This window comes from Myripristis murdjan, chromosome 12, assembly GCF_902150065.1.
Source record: "Myripristis murdjan chromosome 12, fMyrMur1.1, whole genome shotgun sequence".
NCBI classification, from domain to species: Eukaryota; Metazoa; Chordata; class Actinopteri; order Holocentriformes; family Holocentridae; genus Myripristis; species Myripristis murdjan.
The window spans coordinates 16,966,179-16,991,114 of NC_043991.1; the positions used below are offsets into that span (position 1 = coordinate 16,966,179).

General features: G+C 41.3%; 1 protein-coding gene across 2 annotated transcripts; it reads left to right on the plus strand.

The window, feature by feature from the left end:
* The first annotated feature begins 1,756 nt into the window (after positions 1-1,756).
* Positions 1,757-24,314, plus strand: zmiz2 (zinc finger, MIZ-type containing 2). 2 transcript variants are annotated; one of them, XM_030065700.1, is made up of 21 exons: positions 1,757-2,179; positions 2,520-2,593; positions 6,630-6,731; positions 9,000-9,117; positions 9,335-9,537; positions 10,965-11,133; positions 13,406-13,624; positions 15,058-15,270; positions 15,476-15,559; positions 15,844-16,021; positions 16,326-16,467; positions 16,715-16,793; positions 16,891-17,022; positions 17,151-17,256; positions 17,882-18,039; positions 19,423-19,490; positions 19,583-19,651; positions 19,773-20,014; positions 20,695-20,822; positions 21,986-22,195; positions 22,606-24,314. In XM_030065700.1, the coding sequence occupies exons 3-21, from the start codon at positions 6,682-6,684 to the stop codon at positions 22,711-22,713; spliced, it is 2,676 nt and encodes an 891-aa protein (XP_029921560.1). In that variant the 5' UTR covers positions 1,757-2,179; positions 2,520-2,593; positions 6,630-6,681; the 3' UTR covers positions 22,714-24,314. The 2 variants fall into 2 exon arrangements, with proteins under 2 accessions (XP_029921560.1, XP_029921561.1); XM_030065701.1 differs by lacking the exon at positions 1,757-2,179 and adding an exon at positions 2,197-2,396 and having other exon boundaries at positions 22,606-22,713.
* Positions 24,315-24,936: the final 622 nt, after the last annotated feature.

Here is a 24,936-nt window from a genome sequence, read left to right on the forward strand (position 1 = left end):
AATGGAGGTTGTTAGTGACTCTGCAATGGATTAATTATAATTTTTGCATGGTGTTGGGATTCAGGGTTGAGTATGGAGCTGTTGTTGCAGGAGTGGAAATGCTGTTTTGGCTTTCTCTGTCAAATGTCATGTGTGTTGCGGTCCCAAGCCAGCAAAAAGTCCTGCATATGCAGTGTGCCTGGTAGTAACCTGTGTCATTCACCAATAACTGTCAGTCGGCTGCTGCCTGAGGACGCAGTGGTTTATTTGTGATTGGGCAATGAAAGGGTGGAGGACCTTGATCAGTCATCCTCCAACTGTGTATGTGTGTGTGTGCATGTGTGTGTGTGCGTGTGTTATTGTGGGTCAGCCATTTCCCTGGAATGTTCTGGCCCTAGCCAGAAAGAAGTCACTACAATGGAATGCACACATAACACTGCAGAAACACAATGATGACTTAAAAAGGTCTGAAAGTGTGGAGACGGAGCCTACATAAGTGTGCCTCCAGTGTATTTGTGTGACCAACATTTCGGTTAGTGTTGGACATGGTGACAACACACACTTCTTCTGTTCAGCACTTTTAGCTACACCTACCTAAATATTCTAAATCTACAATTACGAAATAAGTGTGTGCAATATGATGAAATATCCACCCAAATAGTCACTCCCTTGTGCACAATTAATTCAATGAGGGAAGAAAAAGGGAAAGAGAAGGCAAGGGAGATGGAGAAAGAGGTTAGCACTCTTTCTATCTCTTTCTGCATCTTCACGTCCACCAATCGCAGTGTGAGACGCCTCACTCTTAACATCTAGGAGTCAGCTCTGCTTTCACTCTTACTTTGTCTCTTTCCAACAGTCCGCGCTTTCAGTTGCTCCCTCTGTGCCCCCCAACCCCCCACTTCCCCCTCCTTTTTCTCCTCAGAGATTAGCTGGAGGTCAGATTGTTGCAGCAGCACTGGCTGTTCAGTCTCTCTCTTTCACACACACACATCCACACACGCACACACACACACACACATACACATGGGGCTCAATGCTTAAATGGTGTGTAACCATTCAGGGTTCATGTGTGTAGTTATGTAGTGTAGTCAAGGAGTCAATTGTTCAGTCCTGCGACATTGTAAAATGACTGCAGTAGATCACAGTTGTGTATGTGTGTGTGTGTGTGTGTGTGTAGTACTATGCGGCAGGTCGTGGGGGAGGAAGCAGCAAGGCAGGAGTGTGTGGAGGGGGAGATGGCGGTGGTGGAGGGGTATGGATAGTGAAGAGGAAAAATGAAGAAAAGGAGAAAATCTCAGCACCTGTTTCCAGGGCAACAGAGGTCTGAAAAGCACAGGCAGGTTGGACTTTTTATTCTCCAATGCTGTACTGCCCTCTGGCAAGATACTGCACACACCTCTAATGACAACACACTCACTGGACCTGCTGCTAAAATACTGCCTGTCTTCAAATGGCACGCTCACAAAGACACTGGCCCTGTGTGTGCATGTGTGTGTGTGTGTGTGTGTGTGTGTGTGTGTGTGTGTGTGTGTGTGCCTTCCTGTATGCATGTACCAGAGGCTGATGAGGATATAATGTTGTGCATAGGTAATACCCCCAGCCACTCAGCACCTAGCGCCCACCTACCCACCCACACGCACACCATAATATGAATAACGCGTGTATTGATCACATATAGCTTACCCAGGTTACGTCATTGGCGACATCTCTCTATGAGTGATCAGCTACTCTGGTCTGCAGTCATCCGCCTGACTTGTAAGGAGGAGGGACAGGAAAAATGCCTTTCTCTGTGGGAGACATCAGCCCTGTGGCCTCATGAATATATTATAGTGGGTTATTGTGCAATGAGGGAGGTATACTTCACTGCCAGGTTATGGCCTTCCCAAGCACGGACTACAGCTGCACGCGGCGGCTCTGGCTCTATTAGTTAACGCTGCTTATTACTGATAAGCACGAGAAGCCTGTATTATTTTTTATTTTTTTATTCTTCCAATAAATAATAGTGCTGTTATCGATATGTCGGCGAGTCTGTTTGCTCCTTCACTGCAAGAGACGTAAAGAAAAAAAAAGAAAAGAAAAGAAAAGCCAGCGTGAATAACAGCGTTGGTAGATTGTACTGTACAGTAGTGGGCTAATTAAACCCAGCTGCGACACCACGGCTAACGTCGGCTAGCTGTCTACAAAGCAGCTGGACGCTCAGGTAAGCTCCGTGAACATTTGGGTATTGTTACCGAGCTGTTGCTATTTCAGCTGCGTCAAACTACCAAACAACGCCAAAATACACAAACTTAAGCTAACTAGCATTGAGTGGCTAACGCTGTCAGTGTCGAAGCGGCTTGTGAGGGCTCCAGCCACAGCGCTGCTTGTCTCTCAGTGCTGCTCCGCTCACTGTACCAGCCAGCCAGCCAGCCAGCTCGGTAAGTAATGCCCACAACGCTGTAGCTACTTGTTTTGCATGGACACTCGGCTGCTTTGCCTAATATAAGACAGGATGTTGTGTGTGTATTTTTTTTATTTATTTATTTATTTTAACCCCCCAGATACCCACTGGTTACTGCGCGCTGCGACCTCAACATATCAGCGTTTGAAAGCATTTACAAGGCGGTTCAGCCAGGTGGGTGAGACAAAACCGCTCCTATTGTCATTCTGGGTGATGGGAAACCACAGAGAGAGAGAGAGAGAGAGAGAGAAAGAGAGAAAGAAAGAGAGAGAGAGAGAGAGAGGGGAGCTGTGGACTGATGTACAGCACGGACTCTCTCCCGAAATTCTTTGTTCTGTTATTCTGCAGATTTTAGCAACGTGTTTGGTTTTATTCTCGCACGAGTAGGATGCTGTACTATGCAGGTAGAAACGAGGTTAGTGTGTTGATATGCATGCCCTTGCAACATACTGACCATTATCTTTTTTTTTTTTTTTTTCTTTCTTGGAGATAATTAAAAAGAATTGGCAGACAAGCATTCACGGAAGAAAAGTAGACTAATTCAGGCAGAGATAAGGTATTGCTTGGCACAAGTCTGAAAATGCATTTTTGAGTTTATGGTGCATGGAGTCCTTTGTTGCTTTGTGAATCTGTAGTACAGAAGCCTTTGAGCTGTTCTGCTATTTGCCATCCTTGTAAGATTCCTGAAGTGGCCAGCCCAGTCATAAGAGGCAATGTTTTTCTCCTTTTTTCTCTCATGACTTCCTCTGTGCTGTGGTATTGTAATATCTTGCATTTGCTGGAAGCCAAATTGAGTTAGTTAAGAGTCACCGTTGACATGAAGGAAATGTTAGTCTGTGTAAAACAAGGTAGTGAAAAAGACTGCGAACTGTACTGCAGGCTTCCAGTGGAGGAAATCACAGTGTTTGTGCTCTGGCTCAGATAGACAGAAGTCAAGGCAGCTGCCCTGGGCCTGTGTTTTGGCTGTTGGCGTTTGAAGTATCCAGTGTTTTACTCCAGCAGACCTTTTGTACTTACGCACAGTGGAGGATCTAGGATACACACACACATACACATACACACACAGTGGATCAAGGCAGGTTCTGTATATCACTGCTGTGAGACTTTTCTCTGTTTATGGCTGTGTAGTTCATTTGTGGACAAGTTCATACTTCACTAGGTGTATAGCCTTTTTTTTTTTCAATTTTTATAATCAAAATCATTTTAATAGTCTCTTAATGGAATGCCATGGAATATGTGGTTGCTTGCAAACACAAGTTCACATAAAGTTTATGTGTGACTTGCAGATTCGCCACTAGTTGAGTTGAAGTTATGCTTGTCAGTGTGATGAAGCAAGCCGAATTTATTTCATTTAATGTTTGTTTTACTTCAGTAACTTCTTAAATATTGTCCTAGAGCATACACTGTCAAAGGTATTGGGAATATTGTGGAAAAGAAAGAGGCAGTAGCATTTATTTATTTATTTATTGAAACATGTATCTGTTCCTCTATTTGAGATTGCCGATTGTACAGAGGAGATGCTCAGTATATATTCAGCCAGCAGTTGCATTGTTTGGCAGTGGCCTTCCTCGCTAGCTGTGTGAATAGATACAAGAAATCAAGAACTTAATGTATCATTTCTAATGGTTTTGATTGACAAAGAATTTATTCATTTTATAGTCAGGGGAGAGTATTCCACTGTTGTGTATCAAATAGCCTAAGTGGACCGCTGTAGGGCACGTGGTTAACGTGGTAAACAGCCAGTGTGTGACAGTCCTGGCTCTGTCTCACTAGAATAGACCTGATGTTTGTAAACAGCTGAGAACCACACAGGTCTAGGTTGGATTTAACAAAATGTGTATGGAAGCAACCCTGTGAAATAGTCTAATAACTCCTGTGAAATACTTGCACTCACACATTCAGCCTTGTAACATTTAGATGGGGTGGCTGGTAAATGGTGCTGTACATGTATAACTACAGCCGATGTCCTCTCCGTTTTTGAGGCCTGAATTAGGATTCTGTATGAGTGCTCATGTTGGATAATAGCACGGAGGATTACAACATCAAATCATATTGACTGGTTTCCTCATTTCCTCTTTTGTTCAGACATTCATTGGTTTGTTTACGTGATGGTGTGGTTCAGGTTGGAGGTTGAAAAGGCTGGTACTTAACAAATCATCATGGTGTTTTTGTGTTTTGTTGATAAAACACAGTCATAGAGGGATTATTTATTCAACATTATCCCACTTTATTGGCCTCGTATGCCATCTTCTTTCCCTCCATCCATATGGATAACAAGTATTCCCAAACATAGATGAAAATGATGTTTAGGAGTAACTGCTCGTTAATTGATGTGATAATAGCATCCTGGCACCAGAGCTGGGACAGTGAAAGAGCCTGTCATGCGATGCTCTGCGGTGTCCATGGTGGCAGCATTCAAAACTGAGAAAAGGCTTGACCTCTCCACTGGACATTTCATATTAAATTACATCACAGAGTGCATTGGAAAAAGCAAGAATGTGATTGAATTTATCCATTAGTTCTTGCAATAAACAATGTAGCTCACTGTTATAGCTGTTTTGACAAAAAAGGTTAATCTCAAACAGTTAATCATTCATAATTTTTGTAATTTGCAAATTGGATGGGGGTCTTTGCGGTAATGAATGCTGAGACCTGGGGTGAAACTTAGATCTTTCCCTCCGTATATGAATGTACCAACAGCAGCCTCTTGAAATTCATCTTTTATTCATTAATTACAAATCTTTGAGACAAAGCTTTCCTCGATTGTTGGAAAACAGAGATTGGAAATAACTCTGGAAGACACTTCAGTCTGATGAACTTTGACTACATCTCCTTCCTCACTTGTTTGTCTTCCATCTGATTTTACACAGAAAATTAATTTCAATCATATCATAAAAATAAACAAAATGTAAGCTCATGTGGAGGGTCAGTTGAGGGCCAGTTAAGTGAATGGCAGTAGTGTCTTTGCTGTGGGGAGGATGGCACTGGCTGAGAGGTGGGAGGAAGAGGAAAGGACAAACGACTCATGAAAGAGCTGACACTGAGGAGAGGGATGACAGTCAGGGACAACTGAAGAGGCAGAGATGAGGGCGAGGAAAAGGACAAGAAGCTGAGGTCAAAAGAGGCAAAGAGAGGGTGAGAGAACAGCGAGTCCTGCTCATTCCTGTGCTGGTACAGTCTGTGCTGCAAGTCGCTCACACACAAACAGAATTTAATGGGTCTGAGGTTGTGCATGTTTAATAGGAGAATATTTTCAGCCTTTGGATAACAATCTTAGATGCAGTCAGTGACATTGTATGTCATTCTTTATTCTGTGTGGGATCTGACAAGAGACTTTTAAAAGAATACTTATGCAGTTTTCCTTGGCTTGGGTTAGTTTCTTGACTGTGATGGAAGTTGCAAGGTGCCGTTTGGTGGTATTCTTTGATGGTAGGGAATGCAAAATTGCTGTCACATGATCAAATCTGATTATTAGCTTCCCACTTGCTTCACAATAAGCATATCAGCTACTCCCTGCTCCTCAGCTCACCCCTCCCTCTGCACAAGATGTGGGGTGTCTGACCCAAATCTGTTGAGTAGCAAAAGGAAACCAGAGGGAAGAAAGGGGGAGGGGTTGTTCAAGGCTCTGATGTTGGTGGGAAATTAGCATGTCAGTCGATAACCATTAGATAAAGAAAATCATTAGTGGGAGGTAGGAGGAGAGGAGTGATGGAGTATATGGCTGAGGAATGAATATATAGAAAGAGTGTCTGGTAGAGATAGGCACCATGGAGCCTATAGAGTTATTATCTTAAATGAACAAAATGAGAAGAAAATTGTCCTAGCAGCTATCAAGTTGTGTGCCTGTGTGTGTTGGTAAGTGAGTGTGTGTGTGGTGAGTGAGTGTTTTTACGTCAGTGTTCAGCGAGAAGAGTCTGCCTCTTCACATCCCTGTTCTCTTAAATTCCTTTTGAAATCAGCGAGCTAAATTTAGCTACCAGCACCCCTCCCCCTCCTTTGAGAGGTATCAGAGCTACAGCAGTCAGTGATAGGCTAACATTTTGATGTGCACAGTACACACACACACACACCGAGATTAAAGTGAGTGGCTCAGAGTAGGAGGGCGCTGTGCTTTTGTGCACGCAGTGTGGGCTATACCGATGATAAATTGTTGCTCTGCAGTAAATGAGCTACAAGTAACTCCGTTTTTCTTTATGTCTCCCTCTCTTAGGGCTGCCACTTCAGGACTGCAAGGGCTCTGTAATGATCCCTCCATTCATCCGATGAACCACCTCAACTACATGAAACCTTCCCTTCCTCCCACTCCACAAAGGTACATGCACATACTCACTTGTTACGTTGTAGTTCAGTGTCCCCAGGTAAACCACTAGATAGTTCCTGTCTGACCCCTCACCTGCTCTGCCCCTGTCTGATTTCACTTATGCCAGATTTTGATTGTGTGCTGCTGGCTGAGTGGTATGCATAGTTAGGGCTGTAATGACCGTACTGCAGTAACAGACAGGTTATATTGTATTTTGCTGTCTTACCACCAATCAGAGAGGAACAGGGTACAGACAATGTCGTTTAAACATGTGTGCTGTAGTACGAGAGAGGTTTATTTTCACTTTCAGGGAAATTCACTGCCTCCACTCCTGTGCAGCTGGTGACCATGAATTCAGCTTAAAGTTAAAAGGAACTTTGGGTGGATGTGATCTGAGTCCACATGGTGGAGAAATGCCCTCATCAGTTGCTCTGTGCTGCCCTGGCCTGCTAACCATGAATATTTTGTTGTTGTCACTGTCTAAACAGCTCCTAAAATAACACTTTTTAGCACATAAACACACCTGAAGAAAGCAGATTATGCCAATATAATAAATTAAAAAATATTTAAAAAATACCACCCAAACTAACCAACTATTACAAACCATGGTGAAAAAGTCTAAAAGACCTATAGGCAATGATTGTTTGCTATTTAGTAGGAAGTGTGAATAAGAGGACCGAAAATTGTATCTTAGAATTCATACAAAATAAGTTTAAAATAGAAACTGTTGCATGCTAATAAAATATGCTTGAATGAACCAAGAATCCTTTTTTCATATAATTTTTTTGTTAGTGACTTGAAGCTGTGTTTATAAGTGGATCTCTTGACAACTGGCCTACTTTCTCTGATGAATTCTTACAGAATTAGATAGTTTTTCAAATAATTTACAATGAAGCAAGCTTCATCATAATTGTAGTGGGTGATGATCACTCTTAGCTGACAATGTAGAGAATCCCTTGGAATTCAATGTGATGTCATTAAATATTTCTCATAAATTAAATAAACTTACTAAAAATCATCACAGACTATTTAATGTTGCTAAATGACTCCTATGTAACTGCTGCGTCTCTCATTTCCACCCCTTAGGTGGAATGTTATATAAGGCATTTTCAGATGCCAATCTGAATTTAGCTCAATGGCGATTTATCTACAGGCTGTGCTTAATACTTCTCTAGTATACCACTAGAAACAATGTGTTGTTGTTGTGTTGTTTATTAATTTTTCCCTTTTAAAAATGGAAATAAACATTGGTCAGTCATTGGGAACTGGATCTTGACCAATTCTGAAGATTGAAGTTCTCTGATTGCTGCCATTTGACACTTCATTTTTGTGTATCTTGGCTGAGACTTTTGCTAGAGGAACTCTCATACAGCAGTAAAATCTTATAGCCTAAGCTCTGCTTTGTCCCCAAAGTACCTTATACCTTAATAATTATATGGTCAAAAGCTACCACCAGGCCATGACTATGGGTATCAAATTGCTAATTCACCCAAAAAAATAGCCCCCAGAAAATAATTAGAACAAACTGTTATAGGCAAAAGACTGTTGAGTTGTCTCTGTTTTGTCTGTTCTGCCTTTTTATAGGCATCATAAGTAGGTCTACTCAAGCCAAGACACTATAATTGAATGCAGTCACACTATTCCCCTAGTTTGACTAAGCCTATTGACTGCTCCATTTCTCTACGAAAAGCAGAGGGGATGTGTTGCCAACTCACTGACAGTGGAATTTATAAAGCAGCCTCAGAAAATGCTGTAGATAGAGAGAAAGAGAACACAACAATAAAAATATGTTTGATCATAATTTTTAAAAAATGAAAATGGATGATAAAACAACAAACAAGGAAACAGCTGTTGTAATGATAATGATGGCAAATTTGCCAGCCATGCAAATACCATGTTATATCAGGATTGCTGCTGTGGTAGTTTCCTGTTACAGAAATGGTTTTTGAAAGAAGGAAGTAGAGGGTAAACTCTACCTCATATAACTAAACCATGCAGGTTAAAGGTCCTGTTACTAAGTGAAACCATGGTTCGGTAATGTTTAACTCTAGGCATTGTCTCTCCACTAGTGTACTGAGACCTCAGATGGTATTATTTCTAGACTACCAGCAAAAACTTAATATAGTGAACCAGTGGTAGAACATTGTTATGTTGGGCAATTTGTTGACCATTGTTTACATTGTTAGGACCTTGCCTGGGTGAATGCTCTCTCCAAAACAAGGCACCTCTCCTGAACCTTGCTATTCCATCCTAATAACCCAACTCCATATCCATCTGCAGCAGTGACGGCTCCTTCCTAAATGACTCTGTCTCCTGGCAACCAGGCACCAATCAGCACACAGGATCTCTCTCCGTAGTAACCACAGTGTGGGGCGTGACCAATCCCACACACAACCAGGTACCACACAACTCACAGCCTTTTGTAATTTTTCCTCCATCCTGTTTTGTGTAACCTTTTTCTCCATGCGTCACTCACACTCCTCCTGTTAAATTGGCCTTTGGTTCTTTACCTTCTGTCCTTTCACACCAGTTTTCCTCTGATTCATTTGATTGAACTTATTCATCCCTTTGCTGCTCCCACCATCTTGATTTTACCTCCTGTGTTTCCCAAATAGGTGTTTGGTGCACCAATGGGCCCAGGGGAGAACTCCGGTGGTCACATGATGCCTGGAGGCAGCCCTGGTATGGGTGCTGGCATGGGCTCCCAGTTCATGGGGCAGCAGTCCTATGGAGATGCTGTCTCTAAGGGCTATGGCCAGCCTGGCATGTATGGACGTCCCAGTGCTGCTTACAACCCAGCCTCAGGCTATAGCGGAAGGTACTCTTACAGCTCCTGCTGACTTAATTCAGGCTGCAGCAAGATTGAATTTGATAAATGAGTGTGACTGCATATGAGCAAACCTTTTCTGTTAACACTAAACCGGGATTTTAAAAAAAGGCTTATGGACCACAGTTCATGTAGGGCACAGAGTCTGTGGGTAATCATTTCAACCAAACACCACAGCAGGCGACTTTGTAGGTTTGGTTTTGCAGTTCATAGGGACATCAGTGCATAGAAACAACACACAACAAAACAAAATTTGACTTTAAGTTGTCATTATTGTAGCCTGGGTAACATTTTCCACTCCGCTTTACCGCAAGACTCCCACCAACTCTCTGCTCACCTACACATTCACAGACCCGCCTGCGCCCCCACGCTCTTCTGCCTCATATTGCAGTGTCATTGCACAGAGCAGGTGTGTGCCAGAGTCAGCTCATCAGAGACTAATTTTAAATGTTGCTAGGAACACTCTGGCATTCCCTAAAAGTTGGTGTGGACAAGTCCCTACTGTTTATACCTAAATCTACACCTGTGGTTCATCCCCTCTGGTAGAAGGTGGCAGTCAGTAAAAACAGCTGATGTAGTGTTTGGTTGAACTGAAAAATTTGTCTTGAACATCACTGCTTCTCATCCTGGAGGAAAAGTTCAAACTTAAACCCTAATGACTGTGATCATTTAAAAACCTTTAAAACATTAGCATGCTTTACTTTATGGGTCTATTTCTGTAACCTGTTTTCAATGTGCTGTTATTATACTGTTTCATACTGTTTCAAATTGTTTTGTACTGTACATGTCACTGCTGTGGGGGTTTCGATTCAAGTCATCGAAATGTAGGCTATGTCAGAGTGGGTGCTCTGAGCCTCTGACTCATGCTATGAAAAAGCCCCACACAGTCATACACTCACAGTTTCCCACAGCTTGACAGTTTTAGTTGTGGCAGTGGTTGTAAGGCAGGACTTCATTTAGGTAGGATGTCCTCACCTACAGGGAGAGCAGTATATCCAGGGGAATCCAACTGTTAACTGGAGTAATATTACAGTTTTTGTATGGCAATCATTCTACTCTGATTGTTGTGCAGTTTTTTTTTTAAACTTAAAAGGCTTCACAAATTTATTAATACTTATGAGTTTGGGACAAGTTGTAGAATTTTACATTTCATTTTCACTACATTGGGAGGCTCTGTCTGATTGAATGCAGTGCTGCCGTCTGCTGCTCTGATTATTGCCAAATGACAAACAGGTTGTGATGCACACATTAGGCGCCATTAGAGATCGAATTTTCCAATGATTGAACAACTTTTTTTGTTGTGGTCGCTGTGCTAATGTTGTGGTAGTGTGCTAGAGGTGAGCTTATGTACAGGAAACACTGCACTCAGCCTTATGTTCACAACCTGCCTGTCTCCCCATCTTCCCCTCTCCCCACAGTTACTCTGGTAACAGTGGAGGTGCTGGTTTGGGTGCTCGCCCCCCCTCAGACTTCACCCAAGCTGCTGCAGCTGCTGTTGCTGCTGCTGCCGCCACAGCAACTGCTACAGCTACAGCAACTGTTGCGGCAATCCAGGAAAAACAGAATCAGGAACTCACCTATGGCCAGGTAAGTATGTGTTTGTAATATAACCTGGGGGGTAGAGGGAGCCACTTCCTTTTAACCAGGGAATCATTTTGTATCATTTTGTACTGCAAAATGACGCAGTGCAAACGAAAATTGCCTTCTGTCTATCACAACCCTGTGGAGTCAACATGCAGACTGAATCAAGACACCTCCATCAGTTATGGTCTGTAAAATTAAATGAAAAATTAAATAAATAAATAAATAAATAAATAAAATGACGATTAAATGACAAATGAAACCCTGCTCAGGTTTTCACCATTGTAGCTTTAATTTACTGCCTTCTTTATTTGGAGTAACTTCTTATACTTATGCAGCTCTTGTCTTAACATATTTACTTTTAAAAACAATTAATAAAGGAAAAATGGACATATCTTATAACATGATTACTAAAAGCAAAGTGATATACAACAATGTAAAATTCCAAACAAATACAGGAAATGAGGAGAAAAAAAAACTAAGTGATGGGTGTTTTTTTGCTCATTGCTCACTGAACACAGGGTATAAATGCACATGCCTCACACTGTGACCATGACATGATCAGATCTGTCAAAACTCCCAGAGGTGATCCAGCTCTCACTGGTATGGGATGGGCTGGTGTCAGCCACTGACATCATTTAAAAAAATTGTGCACACAAAAGCAAAAGAAATTACACATTTGTGGTAATAACATCTCAAATCTCAAGACAATAATAATTTATTTGGTTATCATAAATCATGTATTTGTTTTTTGTTTTTTTTAAGTCTAAAAGCCATCTAGTTTGCCCAAAAGCATTTTCCTACTGGCAGTAAACTTTCATTGTAAGTTGCTGGTTAGCAGTAATTGCTACAAAATTAAGGTTTTAAGCAAATCGGCTGAATGTCACAAATTTATGCAAGGGTCTGTTGTGCAAATTGGGTATTTTTTAGTCAAATCAAATGAATTGTTGAATGCAATGTTAGGTTCACTGTTTCTAACATACAGCACATGCAGTCTACCTGAGTCCCCACAGCAGTCTTATCTTCCTCTAATGTCATGTTAGTGTCACCCACTTTTCCTGGCTCAGTGCCACTAATTAGCATCTCCTGTTGTCCACCCGAGACGTTTGTCAAGCAGAGGGAGCTCCAGTGTCCCCTCAACCTTGCCAGTGGCTCTGACACCGGTGATGTGCATCGGTGCGATTCTTGGTGTCAACCTTTATATCAGGCCACTTCTTTTATATTTTTAGATTTATGAAGGGACTGACTCTCAGAGCTAGCAGCATTAACCGCTATTATTACATGTTGCCACTCAAATGTTTCTTGGTTGGTGATAGCTGAACTGAGGCCGCAGGGGAAATTGATCTTTTCTGCCTTGCCACTTTCTCACACAGACAATGGAATGACAAGCACATTGTCATGCATATCAAAATTTATTTAGAGTTTAATTCATCATCTATTGTTAATTGTGGAAGTTAAGGGAGCAGAGTATGAGGTTTACATGTGCATATCATGTACAGATTATTAGCATTTATAAAGGGGGAATTGTGTGCATGGTTATGTAGATTTTTGGCTGTAGATACTAGTACTCCTTTGTACAAATATACCCCTTTAGTGTGGATTCTGTGCACAGTTTTATACATGATGCCTCAGAGTTAATGCAATCCGTACATTGTGTTCATATTTGTGAGAAAGTACTGCCCACGGGGTAGAAACATCTGACTCACTCTGAAGTTTGCTGTCTCTCAGCTTCACTGAAGGGCTCCACCATAATCAGCTCCCACCAGTCATCTCTTCTTTCCCCCATCAATAAGAGTCACTTTTGCAATGCTCAACGCAGCTGCAAACACTATTACATCAAAAACAACTTGTTATCCTATCTTTTGCCTCCAACAAAAATTATGAAAGGGAACCCTTTTGACCTCAAATAAAAAGTCAGTCTTGGCTGTACAGTATCATGTGGTTTTTTTATTGTTAGTGTGAAAAATTAGATTTCATCATAATACAGAGAGCATGCAGAGGAAAATGCAGAGAGGTGTTACATATAAAAATATTAGATTGATCATTATTTGAACAACTTAAAAACCAGGTGTAAAGAGGGGCTTTCTCTCAGGATAAACCACTGTAAACTCAGATTCACCTTTCCTCTGTATCTATTAATGTATCATCGATTTTTCTCTCTATAGTACTCTACTTCTCCTTTGTCAACACCATTCATACACTGTTTGCCTGTGGTGTGTAAAATAGTTCGTATGCTTTGTTTTTACCCCTGTTGTCGTACTTCCCTTTCCTTCTCCAGATGGGTGGGGCATCCTCTTACAGCACCCAATTCCTGTCTCACGCGAGCCCCCGTGGCCCTCCAGGGATGAATCCTGGTGGGATGGTTCCCTCTAGGCCTGGACCTCCACCTTCCATTGGGGGCATGTATCCTTCTCACCCCACTCAGACTCAGAGGATGCCCCAGCATGGAGGCTATCCAGGTGGACAACAAGGACTAAAACGACCTTTCCATTCAGAGGTCAGTGAGGAAATTTCTTAACACGTGCAAACTGTCCAATGTTCATGTTCCCTGAACATTTGCAACCGCTGGTTTGGTTTTCCTACAGTTCCCTAGTCCTCATTAGATCCTAATCCATCTCAGTCTCTCATATCAGTATCTCTGTGTCTTCCAGCTGAAGTTTGTTTTAGTCATTACCTGTTGATTATGCTGAAGCGGAGTTATGCTGTGTTCATGTCTTCATCTAGAAGACATGAACTGGCCTATCTTTTGGTTTGCACTTTAGGGTTTAAGTTAGGACTAAAAAATCCAGTTGTATTCATACGCTTTGCAACTCAAAAGAACTCTAAAGAAATGTTGTCATTAGCTTGTTAAGCACATAACAGCAAGGCTAGCTTTAGCCAGAAAGCAAAGCATTTTAGGACTATGTGTACCAAACATAACTTTCTGTTTCAAAAATTTTTTGGTGACGGCTCACCTGACACATTATCAGGTGAAATTTCTCACCATTGTCAGAAACCTCTGTGCTGTGCCCATGTTGTAACATTATAACTTGACCAGTTCTTGTATAACTTTGTATGGTGTTCATTTGTACTTCATATGGAGAAAACGGAAGAGACGATAAACCTGACACCACATGAAAGGGGCATGCAGGTTAACTGATCAGGCAGTGGCCAGTCAGGTGGCTGGCATCTCCAGCCAAGCATTATTCAGTTTGTGAGTTTCTTTATGGTCAGGTCTTAGCTTAACTCTTAACTACATTCTGTTTTTCCTTACATGATTACATTATATTTCAGTTGTATTTGTCTTTATTCCAGTGGCTCTTGGTTTGATTTGTGTTTATATAGAAACCACGCACTTCACTTGGACTGGTCTTTTCACTGATTTTACATAGTTGTTTGTGTGTCAGTGACTATCATAATAATTCCTAAGTGGGCTCCAACTAGATTTAGTGAAGCACACTCAGAACTGTTAACTGCTCTTGCTGGAAGTAGTGGTGGCAAGTAAGTAGTAGTTCTGATATTATCAAAAGTAACACAGTTGAGAGAGAGAGAGAGAGAGACACACACACACACACACACACACACACACGCACACACACATGCACACAGAGGTGAATAGACAAAAGGTGCCAGAGTTAGCTACAATGCATATTTGTCAACAATGGTAAGAACAGCCTAAGCATTTTCGCCAAGATGTCACAAGATAAGGTGACACAGTGTGCCATTGTAACATGGGTGTGATGTGCTCACACCTGTTTACTCTCCATTTTTGATTAACTGTTCCCTTTTTGACCTGTTTTCTAAACCTGCTTTGTTTTCATTTCTTGTGTTAATCTCCTGGATGTTTCAAAAACAGTTAAGTTGTTATTTCTCAGCTGAAAGCCTTCTTCAAATTTAGTATCTTTTTATCATTAATGTGCACAACAAAATAACTTTGTTCCCTTTTTCCAGGGTTTTCCAGTGCAACAGTATAGCTCTGGTGGGATGTCAGCATACCCTAACCAGCCTCTGCAGTACCCCACTGGTCCCCAGCAACGATGTGCCCCGTCACCTTCTTATTCCACCAACCGGATGCCTCTCATGGGCCAGTACACCTCTGGACCACCAAACCCAGCCCCGTTTCCCCCTGGAGCTGGTCAGCCCAATTCTTCCCAGTATTATAAGGTAAGCAGTTTCATGAACTGTCCCATACGATTCTAATTTAGCTGCTGTGGCAATGAGAAATTTCATATGATAGCCGTCTGTTCTCCTCTCATGCCAGTCATGGCTTCCACAGATTTACATGTGCGTCAGTGGTATGCGTCACTGTCTACCTTTTTTGGGTCCAGACAGTTAGACTGTTGGCTTGTTTTCTGTGTGTGTTTTCTAGTCAGAGCCATTCAATGGCCAGGGCAGCCTGCCATCTGGAGGAGCAGGGGGATACAATGCCTTTACACAGGCTGCTGTGAACGCGGTAAGTTGCTGGATCTGTGGATGCTGTCCAATGGTCCCATATGAATTCACCTCAGTCTTTTATTAAAGGTTTGAATCGAATGCAGCAGGAGCACACACAGTCAGACATCGGATGCTGTAACTGTATGCTTGAAATAAATACAGAATAATACCAGTCCAGTTATTTCAGTTGTATACACTTTGTCAGTAACTTGTTGCACAAGGCTTCTGTATTTATATCATTAATTGAATGGTGCCATCATTTGATTAAAGTTCTGAAAACTCTTCCACCTACCTGAATCTCAGCCAGGGAGGGGTGGAGTGATGCCGGGATATCCTAGCTCTCCAATGGGAGGGAATCCCACTCCTCCAATGACACCTGGAAGCTCTATACCTCCCTACATCTCTCCAGGACAGGACACAAAGCCCCACTACCTTCCACCTGACAGCAAGCCCAACATAAATGCCCAGCAGCCCTCTACAGGTGAGACCACACACTACAGTAAACCCACACCAGGAAGTGCACTCTAAATTAAAAAGTTGATAAAAACGACACAAGAAGTTATTTTGGCCATGTGCTCTGGTGGTGCAGTGTGACCTCTGATTGACTGCCTCTGAAATACCTGTTGCTACCTCATATTGCATTCCTCACCTGAAAGGATCAAATGGATTTGCCTGTGCACACTCTCCAGCACTAACCTGTAGAACCAGTATGTGGATAAGTAGATGTGCTGGTTATTATGACCCATGTTTTTCTTTCCAACTCTATCCTCTGCTTTCCATTTAAGGTAACCCCAGCGATGACCTGCGTCTGACCTTCCCGGTACGAGATGGGATAGTGTTGGAGCCGTTTAGACTGGAGCACAACCTGGCTGTCAGTAATCACGCTTTCCATCTCAGAGATTCTGTGTACAAGACCCTCATGATGAGGTAAGAAGCTTAACTTGCCAATCATGCAAACTAAGTTATGATTGTGGTTGTGACCTGCGGTGTCAAATAATAATGAATACTGGGGCCAGACCCCAGCTGTACCATTTGTATAACCTCAATTTTAACATAATATTCGTGCAACATGATTAATAGATGCTTCTGGACACCCCCCACTTCCTCCACGACAACCACCACCCACATACACACATGCACACACAGTATAGTTATGCTGTGTTTCCCTCTACAGACCAGATCTGGAGTTGCAGTTTAAGTGTTACCACCATGAGGACAGACAGATGAACACGAACTGGCCTGCCTCTGTACAAGTAAGTGTTGTCACCTCCCTTTGGGTTTTTACTGTTTGGGCATTTGTGATGCTGCTGCTTTTTAACTCTACCTCCTCGTGATTTTCTTCTGCATCAGGTGAGTGTCAACGCCACCCCTCTGTCCATTGAAAGAGGCGATAATAAAACATCCCACAAGCCCTTGTATCTGAAACAGGTGTGCCAACCGGGACGTAACACCATACAAATAACAGTAACAGCCTGCTGTTGTGTAAGTAATCTTGAAGGAGAGTTTACGGTCCTGTGTCAGTGTTCACATTGTTACCACAACACATTTGTGTTTATTTCATTTTCATCACATCTCATGTAAACCTCTTTTCTCTCTCTCCCTCTCTCCAGTCGCATCTGTTTGTGTTACAACTGGTCCACCGGCCGTCAGTCAGGTCGGTGTTACAGGGTCTGATGAAGAAGAGACTCCTGCCAGCTGAACACTGCATCACTAAGAGTGAGTTACAATCACTGACTCTTGAGCCATTATACACACTGTGTACCTTACTTTTGTTAATTTCCTTTTATTTCTATCCCATGTTTTCTTCCCATGCTCTTTACACAGATGTTATACTGCCAGCCTGTATCCATATTAGCCCTGATCTTGCCTTTATCGATATCAGTAACTCATCAACTTATTATAACCTATTACATTTGTGATCTTTACAACTATGTATTAAAAGTAGTGATAAGTGAAAAACGGTGCTGAATTTCTCTGCATGTGGAAAAGGTCTCTCGAGGAAATTATAGTGACAATTTGGTATTTTACAAAGGTAAGGATGTATAGGCTATAGACATTTCTGCTGATATTGCAGTGTGTAATCCTGAGTCTTTGCAAATCCATAGAAAGGAGCATGTATGACACACTTTTGAAACCTAATCTTTTATGGTAGTGTTTAAGTTTTCACTCACTGGTCTATACCACCAATGTGATGTGAAACTGTCTAACTTAGAATTGGCAGGTCTGCATTACCTTGGCTTTTAAGTAAGAAAAGAAATGTGTTCTGAGTTAATCTGTAATAATTTTTGCAGAACAATAAATTAACATATTACATGTCCTTATTCTCCTCTCTCTGTTCCAGTAAAGAGAACCTTTAGCAGTGGCAGTATCCCAGGGACCCCAGGGTTGAATGGAGAGGACGGGGTAGAGCAGACCTCGATCAAAGTGTGTCTCAAATGTCCCATAACATTCAGACGAATACAGCTGCCAGCAAGGGGTCATGACTGCAGACACATACAGGTGGGGTCTTTCTCTCTCTTTCTCTTTTTCTCTGTCTCTCTCAAGCACACACAACCATGGGCGCAGATGGCACTGGGGACGGGGGGGACGTGTCCCCTCCAGATTTATAGTGACCCGATCCGTCCCCCTCCCCAAATTGATCAGTATACAATACACCGATTCAAGAAGGTGGAAGGCTGGATCCTGGAGCAGATCCTTGCCGAGTTGGCAAAGCAAGATGTTAAATTTTCCACATAATCTTCGGTTAATAACACTGCACAGCTGATCCATTAACATCCCGGTGTGTGCCGCTTTACCGTGCCTTACATGCCTACGACTCCGCTGCGCGTCGTGCCTTAGAACGCCCCTCAGCTGTTTTAAAATCACTGTAACCCACGGCTTCTCCGGGCTTATTGCTTAATTATTTTTATCAATATGAATCGGTTGTTTAAGTGTGTACTTCTGTTATCATTCACATTGTTATCAGGCGCGGGGGTGGGGGGGGGGGTCTTTCCTCAAAAGCCCCGGATCTTTTTTGATCTTTATTTTTTCTTTTTATCATTATTTTATTATGCTATACGAACAATGTGCATCTTGTGGAGAAGAAGCGGTGTGTCAATTTTCAAACTGATCGGACTTTGCATTTTTTCGTAACTTATCAACATGAATGGATCACGAGCCCCAAGTATGATAATGTAAACAAGCCCTGATAGCTGAGCGGTTAGAGTGTCTGCCTGCCGTACATAATGCCGAGGGTTCGATTCCCGACCCGTCAAAGAGGATATCCGTACCTTGTTACACAGTTTTGTTGTTGAGTATGACAATAACGTGATTCTTATTATTCTGCCTGTCATTGGCTAGATGAAACACAGTAGCACTTAAGGTTTCTGTAATGTTCATTTCTTTGCTGTTTTTGTGAATTTGTATTGTAACCCAGGACCTGGACCCCAAGTGCAAACGGCAGCCTGTTGCCTGATTTCAGGAAGTAGCTTTGTGGTTGCCGAGCTGTGGTTGTGACATACACACACACACACACACACACACACATATATATATCTATATATATCTATATATAGATATATATCTATATATCTATATAGATATCTATCTATCTATATATATCTATATCTATAGATATATATATATATATATCTATAGATATATATATATATATATATATATTAAACACACACACACACAAACACACACACACACAAACACACACACAAGTATTTACAGCTTGGTCCCCCCCAGTTCTAAAGTCCTATCTGCGCCCCTGCACACAACACTTGCATGTGTGTGTGCACACATGCACATGGACTTATATCTATGCAGTAACCTACTTAATATACATGTCTATAATACATCCTCATGTGTCTGCATACCTTGGTTATTATTTTGCAGTGTTTTGACCTGGAGTCATATTTACAACTGAACTGTGAAAGAGGGACCTGGAGGTGTCCTGTGTGCAAGTATGTACTAAGGATTCATATGAACTTTCAGAATCGTATCAATGCAGGTAAGAACAACAATTCACTCACCAGTTTGCCTCTGTCCATCACAGTAAGACAGCTTTGCTGGAGGGACTGGAAGTTGACCAATACATGCTTGGGATTCTGGTCTATATCCAAAAGTAAGTATTTATTTGTGATTTTGAAATTATCTGTATGCATCTGTGTGACGTCTCTTTTTCTGTATGTCCAGTCACTTCATACTGTAGGTTATTAAGCACCGCATCTGGCTTTCTCCCTCAGTTCAGACTATGAGGAAATAACCATAGACCCTGTCTGTGGTTGGAGGCCGGTTCCTGTTAAACCGGATATACACATAAAAGAGGAGTCTGATGGGCCGGTCCTGAAACGCTGCCGCACAGTCAGCCCAAGTCACATGGTCCTACCAAACGTCATGGAAATGATAGCGGCCCTGGGCCCATCGTCCTCGCCTTACCAGAATCTGACCACAGGGGGCAGAAACACACCAGACTACAACAGTCCAGGTAGGTTGTGGACTGTGGAGGGCAGTTGTCAAGACGGTGCATCTTGGTGGTGTTTTCAGTCTTTATATGTGCACCGCAACTACTGGCAAATAATAGTATGGATGATACATTTTTCTACTCAGTGGCAAACATGCAAGATGGACCAGTTTGAGGAGGGATAAACCAGAATAATAACAAATGTGTAGGAATTAAAATCACCCTCAGACACCCTCTTTGTATTGCAGCATAATGTTTCTAATTGAAATAATAAGCATATAATAATAATATGAAAAATGTGCACTATACATATACACACACACACACACACACACGCATACATACATACACAAATACACAAATATATATGTATATATATGTATGTACATACGTATAAATAAATACAAACACACACACACACACACACATATTGTATATTTTCTTATATGGGAGGTGACCCAGAACAGCATTTCAACATTTCAAGCAGCCTGCTCTCAGAGCATGAGCATGCTAAGACTAGCAATTACAACCCCCATCCCCATCCTCACCCAGCAACTTATGCCCACTCATGCCTTGGGGCTTGAAGCACTTTCTCTTCCAAGCTACTCTACTCACTATTATGCAAAAGAAAGAAAGTCTGCACTGACCCTCTCGGTTTTTATTTACTAACTGAAAGAAATATTTGTTTTGTCTTGGTCCACTAGCGAGTCAAGGATTCTCCAGCCAAACAGGATTCCCAGACTTCCCCAACACTCCTGGTACTCCCACACTAGGAGAATATGCCTCCTCAGGACCACCACCACCACCCTCAAACCCCTATCAGTCTGACCAGGTTAGACGCACTCAAAGCACTAGAGTGAATACACTACTCTCACAGTGCAGTGTACATGTATGAGTAAACACACAAAACACAATTCCTGTACAGCCTCAGGCCACAACAACAAGGATCAGGCTCAGTGCCATTTCTGTTCCTGTCAGCTCAGGACATTTTGCTTTACGGTTGAATGGGCCACAATCACTACCAGCATATGAATAGGCTGTGGCTAAAGGCCTCTGCTCCTTAAACCAGCTTTTGCGTATAGCCCCCCTTTTTATAAATATATGATTAGAAATATCTTCAGTGATTCAAACTGTGACACATAGCCTGAATGACATGGATAAACTGGTATGCAGTCAAAATGATCATGGTCTGCTACATGACAAGTTGTTTCAGTTCTTTTGACCAGCACAGCTAATGCAAGCATCACCGTGCTATTTTACTGACAGAGCAGTGGCTTTCCTGTTGCACACATCAATCACAGTCATGCTTGTATACATTATTTTAAATTATTTGACACCATCTGATTGGATTTTTGCATCCGTTGTGTCAAGCCAGATTTACACCTCACTCCTCCAGCGGTGACTGTGTGCAGTATGCAGATTTGTTTGTCAGGTGTGTGTGTGTAAGATGGGTTGGCTCTAGGTTTCTGCCAAATGTGAATAAAACACTTTTTGTTGAGTGACGTGCTTGCTTGTGCGACCATTGTTTAGGAAAGTACTTTGCTTTATTCATGAGCTTTTGACAGTTCTGCCCCTGTGGCTGTTGTGTGCATTGGAGAGCTGCTAGCTGAGCCTGGAGTGGACATCACTGACAGAGATGATGTCCTCACACACAGATTGTTTGCAAAATGCACACACCTGTCAAAGGCAGATGCTTCGCTGTCCATGGTGAAGAAGTGTCTTTCCTCTACTCTGTCACACACTTATGGTGGTCAGACTATTAAGGTCATAACCATTATGCCTTTTAATAGTCATCGGTTTGAGTAAAAAAGTAGTAGTAGTAGTAGTAGTAGTAATAGTAATGTGCTTTTTGCATAGTGTTATATTAGCTTTCAATATATTTGTGAAACAGATGCTTGGTCTTGAAACAACTAACTGTTCTCTTCGTTGCCATGAAGAACATAGTACGGTCTGTGTTTCACCTTTTCTTTTTCTTTATTTCTCCATCACACTCAGACGTCTCATTCTGGACGAATTGAACACTCCCACAACATCCTGCAGCAGCATAATTCAGGTGTTTACGGTAACCAGAGTCTTGGTGAGGGTGGCAGTCCACTGACACAGAGGACCTCCAACACCCAGAATTCTCGGCTGCAGGCAGAAGGCTCGTTTGTCCTGGGCGGCCCGGGAGCACATGGAGGAGAGGGAACCGAACATTCTCTGGATGTGAGTGATAACTTTTTGGCTTGAATTGTACACGGGAGCAAAATTATCATCGTTCTACTTGTGACATTCATCCAAATATTTTCTCCTGTTTAACCTGCAATTTAAATATTATGTTTTGGTTATGTCTTTGGGTCACATAACCATCATAAATCATATGACCATTTAGAGATGACGGTAACTTAATTGAAAAATCTCCAGTCAGCACACCTATACTAAGACGGATAAAGAGTACAGCCCCATTTTTTCCATGTCTTTGCCCATTTATAAATAACGTCCATCTCAAAACTTAACTGAAGATTTGTGTTCCAACCGACACACATAGTCTGTAGCATAAACCGTTAAAAATGTAAATTGATCTTAATCAAAAATAGACCATAACTTCTCTCTTTCTTTCCCTCACTGCCATCCAGCTTCTTCCTGACCTGACCAACCCAGATGAGCTTTTGTCCTATTTGGGTCCGCCCGACCTTCCCAACAACAGCAGCGATGATCTGCTGTCTCTGTTTGAGAACAACTGACGCCCCACTTCACATTCGTACATCAGCCATCTTGTTGTCCGCCTGCCGCTTTGCCATGAGCTGCAGCCCTGCCCACGTCAACATAAGCACTGTTCCATCTCTGTTCTTGGATTTTATTATTTTATTTTATTTTTTTAATTGTCAATAGAAACTTCATAGTGTATGTGTTTCCACGCAAGCATGTGCATATGGTTTGTTCTGTCAATATGTTGTATTGTCATTTTTTTAAGTGTCCTGCTGAACCTTGAATTCATACAGTTAATACACAGCAACAGTCACACTTCAACACTGGCTATAAGCGTATGAAGAATAACACTTAGGCACTAATGTTGTAGACCAGCAGTTTAAACTATAGCACAAAACACAAGCTGAAGGATTTGAATTTACAATGTTACATTTTTAGGCTGCGGGATGTGTTAACTGACATATGAGGAATCAAAAAATATGAAGCTTTCTCCTGTAAATGTAATAATGCATTGAAATAATCTCAGTGAAATACTTACAGGTTTATTATGAAAGATGGTGCAATGAGCAGTTTGAAAAGCTGAGGAAATGAAACACAGCTCTTGAACATTGAAGGTTTTTAGTTCAAGAGTTGTCTTTAATTTCTTTAACCAGTAGTTATTTTCTTGTTTGGGCTTATCTATTTTGTCTTAAGCTCTGTGCTTTGGCTACATATCGGAAAAGCTGGCCAATTTTTGGTTATTTGCAAAATAAAGGCCAGCATATAAACACATTGCCAAGGTGTGCAGTGGACAGTATAGTAGATAATTTTTGAATACTTTGGGTCAGGAAAGAGGTTAACTGTATGTTCAACATCCTTCAGTACTGTGAAAATACTGAAACTCACAACTTGTCCCTCTGTTTGGTTTTCAAGCATAAATGAATGCAGCCGTTGTCTGTGTTTTTTCTGCCTGGTTTCCATGTTTGTAAATGTTTTGAAATGTATAACCCATCAGGGCACGGGTTTGTGTACTGTATATTCAACTGTTTTCATTAGAGAACGTGTGTATCAAATTTATTGTTACTCATGGTTATATCAATGTTATTAGTTGGATGGATTCTTGTTGGCACTATATACATATGTTAAAAAATTGTAAAGCATTTGAAAAAATCTGGGACTATACAGGTTTATGTATGACAAGAAAAAATCAGATGACATTGAGTAGCGCAGTTAAAAATGTCATGTTCAAAATGATTCCTAATGCCACTTTTTGAAGCTTTTTTTCTATAAATACTTATATGACTACTCCACTGGAGTTTGTACCCTTTGAGGTCCAAGACTGCCTAAGCAAGGCAACAATAACTATTTTTCTTTGTCACGTTGAGCAACACAATTATGGCATATTTGGGATTTACGGACTATTTAACTGCAAATTAGGTAGGAAAATATTAATTTATTTGTTTTTATTTCCTAAATATGTAAAGTATTCCATTTATTTTATAAGACATTGTGATTACCATTATTTTATATTTATTTTTTAATTATAATCTCCATTTTATTAAATTTGCATTATTTTTTGTCCCTCCTGAAAGTCAGATAAGAATTACAGTCACATCTTTGCCAAATACAATAAATATGCAAGGATTTGTTTTGGTGACACTGGTGCAGAATCTTTTTGATAACTTACAGTGTATGCTAGCTCCTTGGTCATGAAAGTGGATATGATACAAGGGCAGAAAGACCTTACACATGTTGCACATTTTTCTCTAATTCTCAAATTATGGACCAGCAGGTGTATGAATACCCTGTTACTGTATTTTCTTGCTAAGATCGCCTTCCCTGCATGAAAATGCACATTTGGCTCCATTCCCAATGCCAGCACCCACTGCAATTTGGGTAAATAAAGGAAAAGGAAAAAAAATCAAGCATACATACTACATCTCAGGTTTATTGAGGCTGATGACCCAAACAACTGCTGTGCACTGGCACCCATACTTAATTATGATGTCCATCACTACGTTTTCATTACAAAACTTAATTTATAATACATTACATTTATAATAATAATAATAATAATAATAATAACTGCACTGTTGTAAGTGGATTATATAGAGCACCTTTCATTTGTTTAATCGTCACCTGTAAATTGTTCCCTGTACAACACACAACACAGAGAAATGGGGCAATTGGTTGTGATAGGTTTTATCATGTTATTATTTTCAACTTAATTTACTTTTACTTTCGGATAATCTCCACAAGTTTAGCTTGATAATAACTTG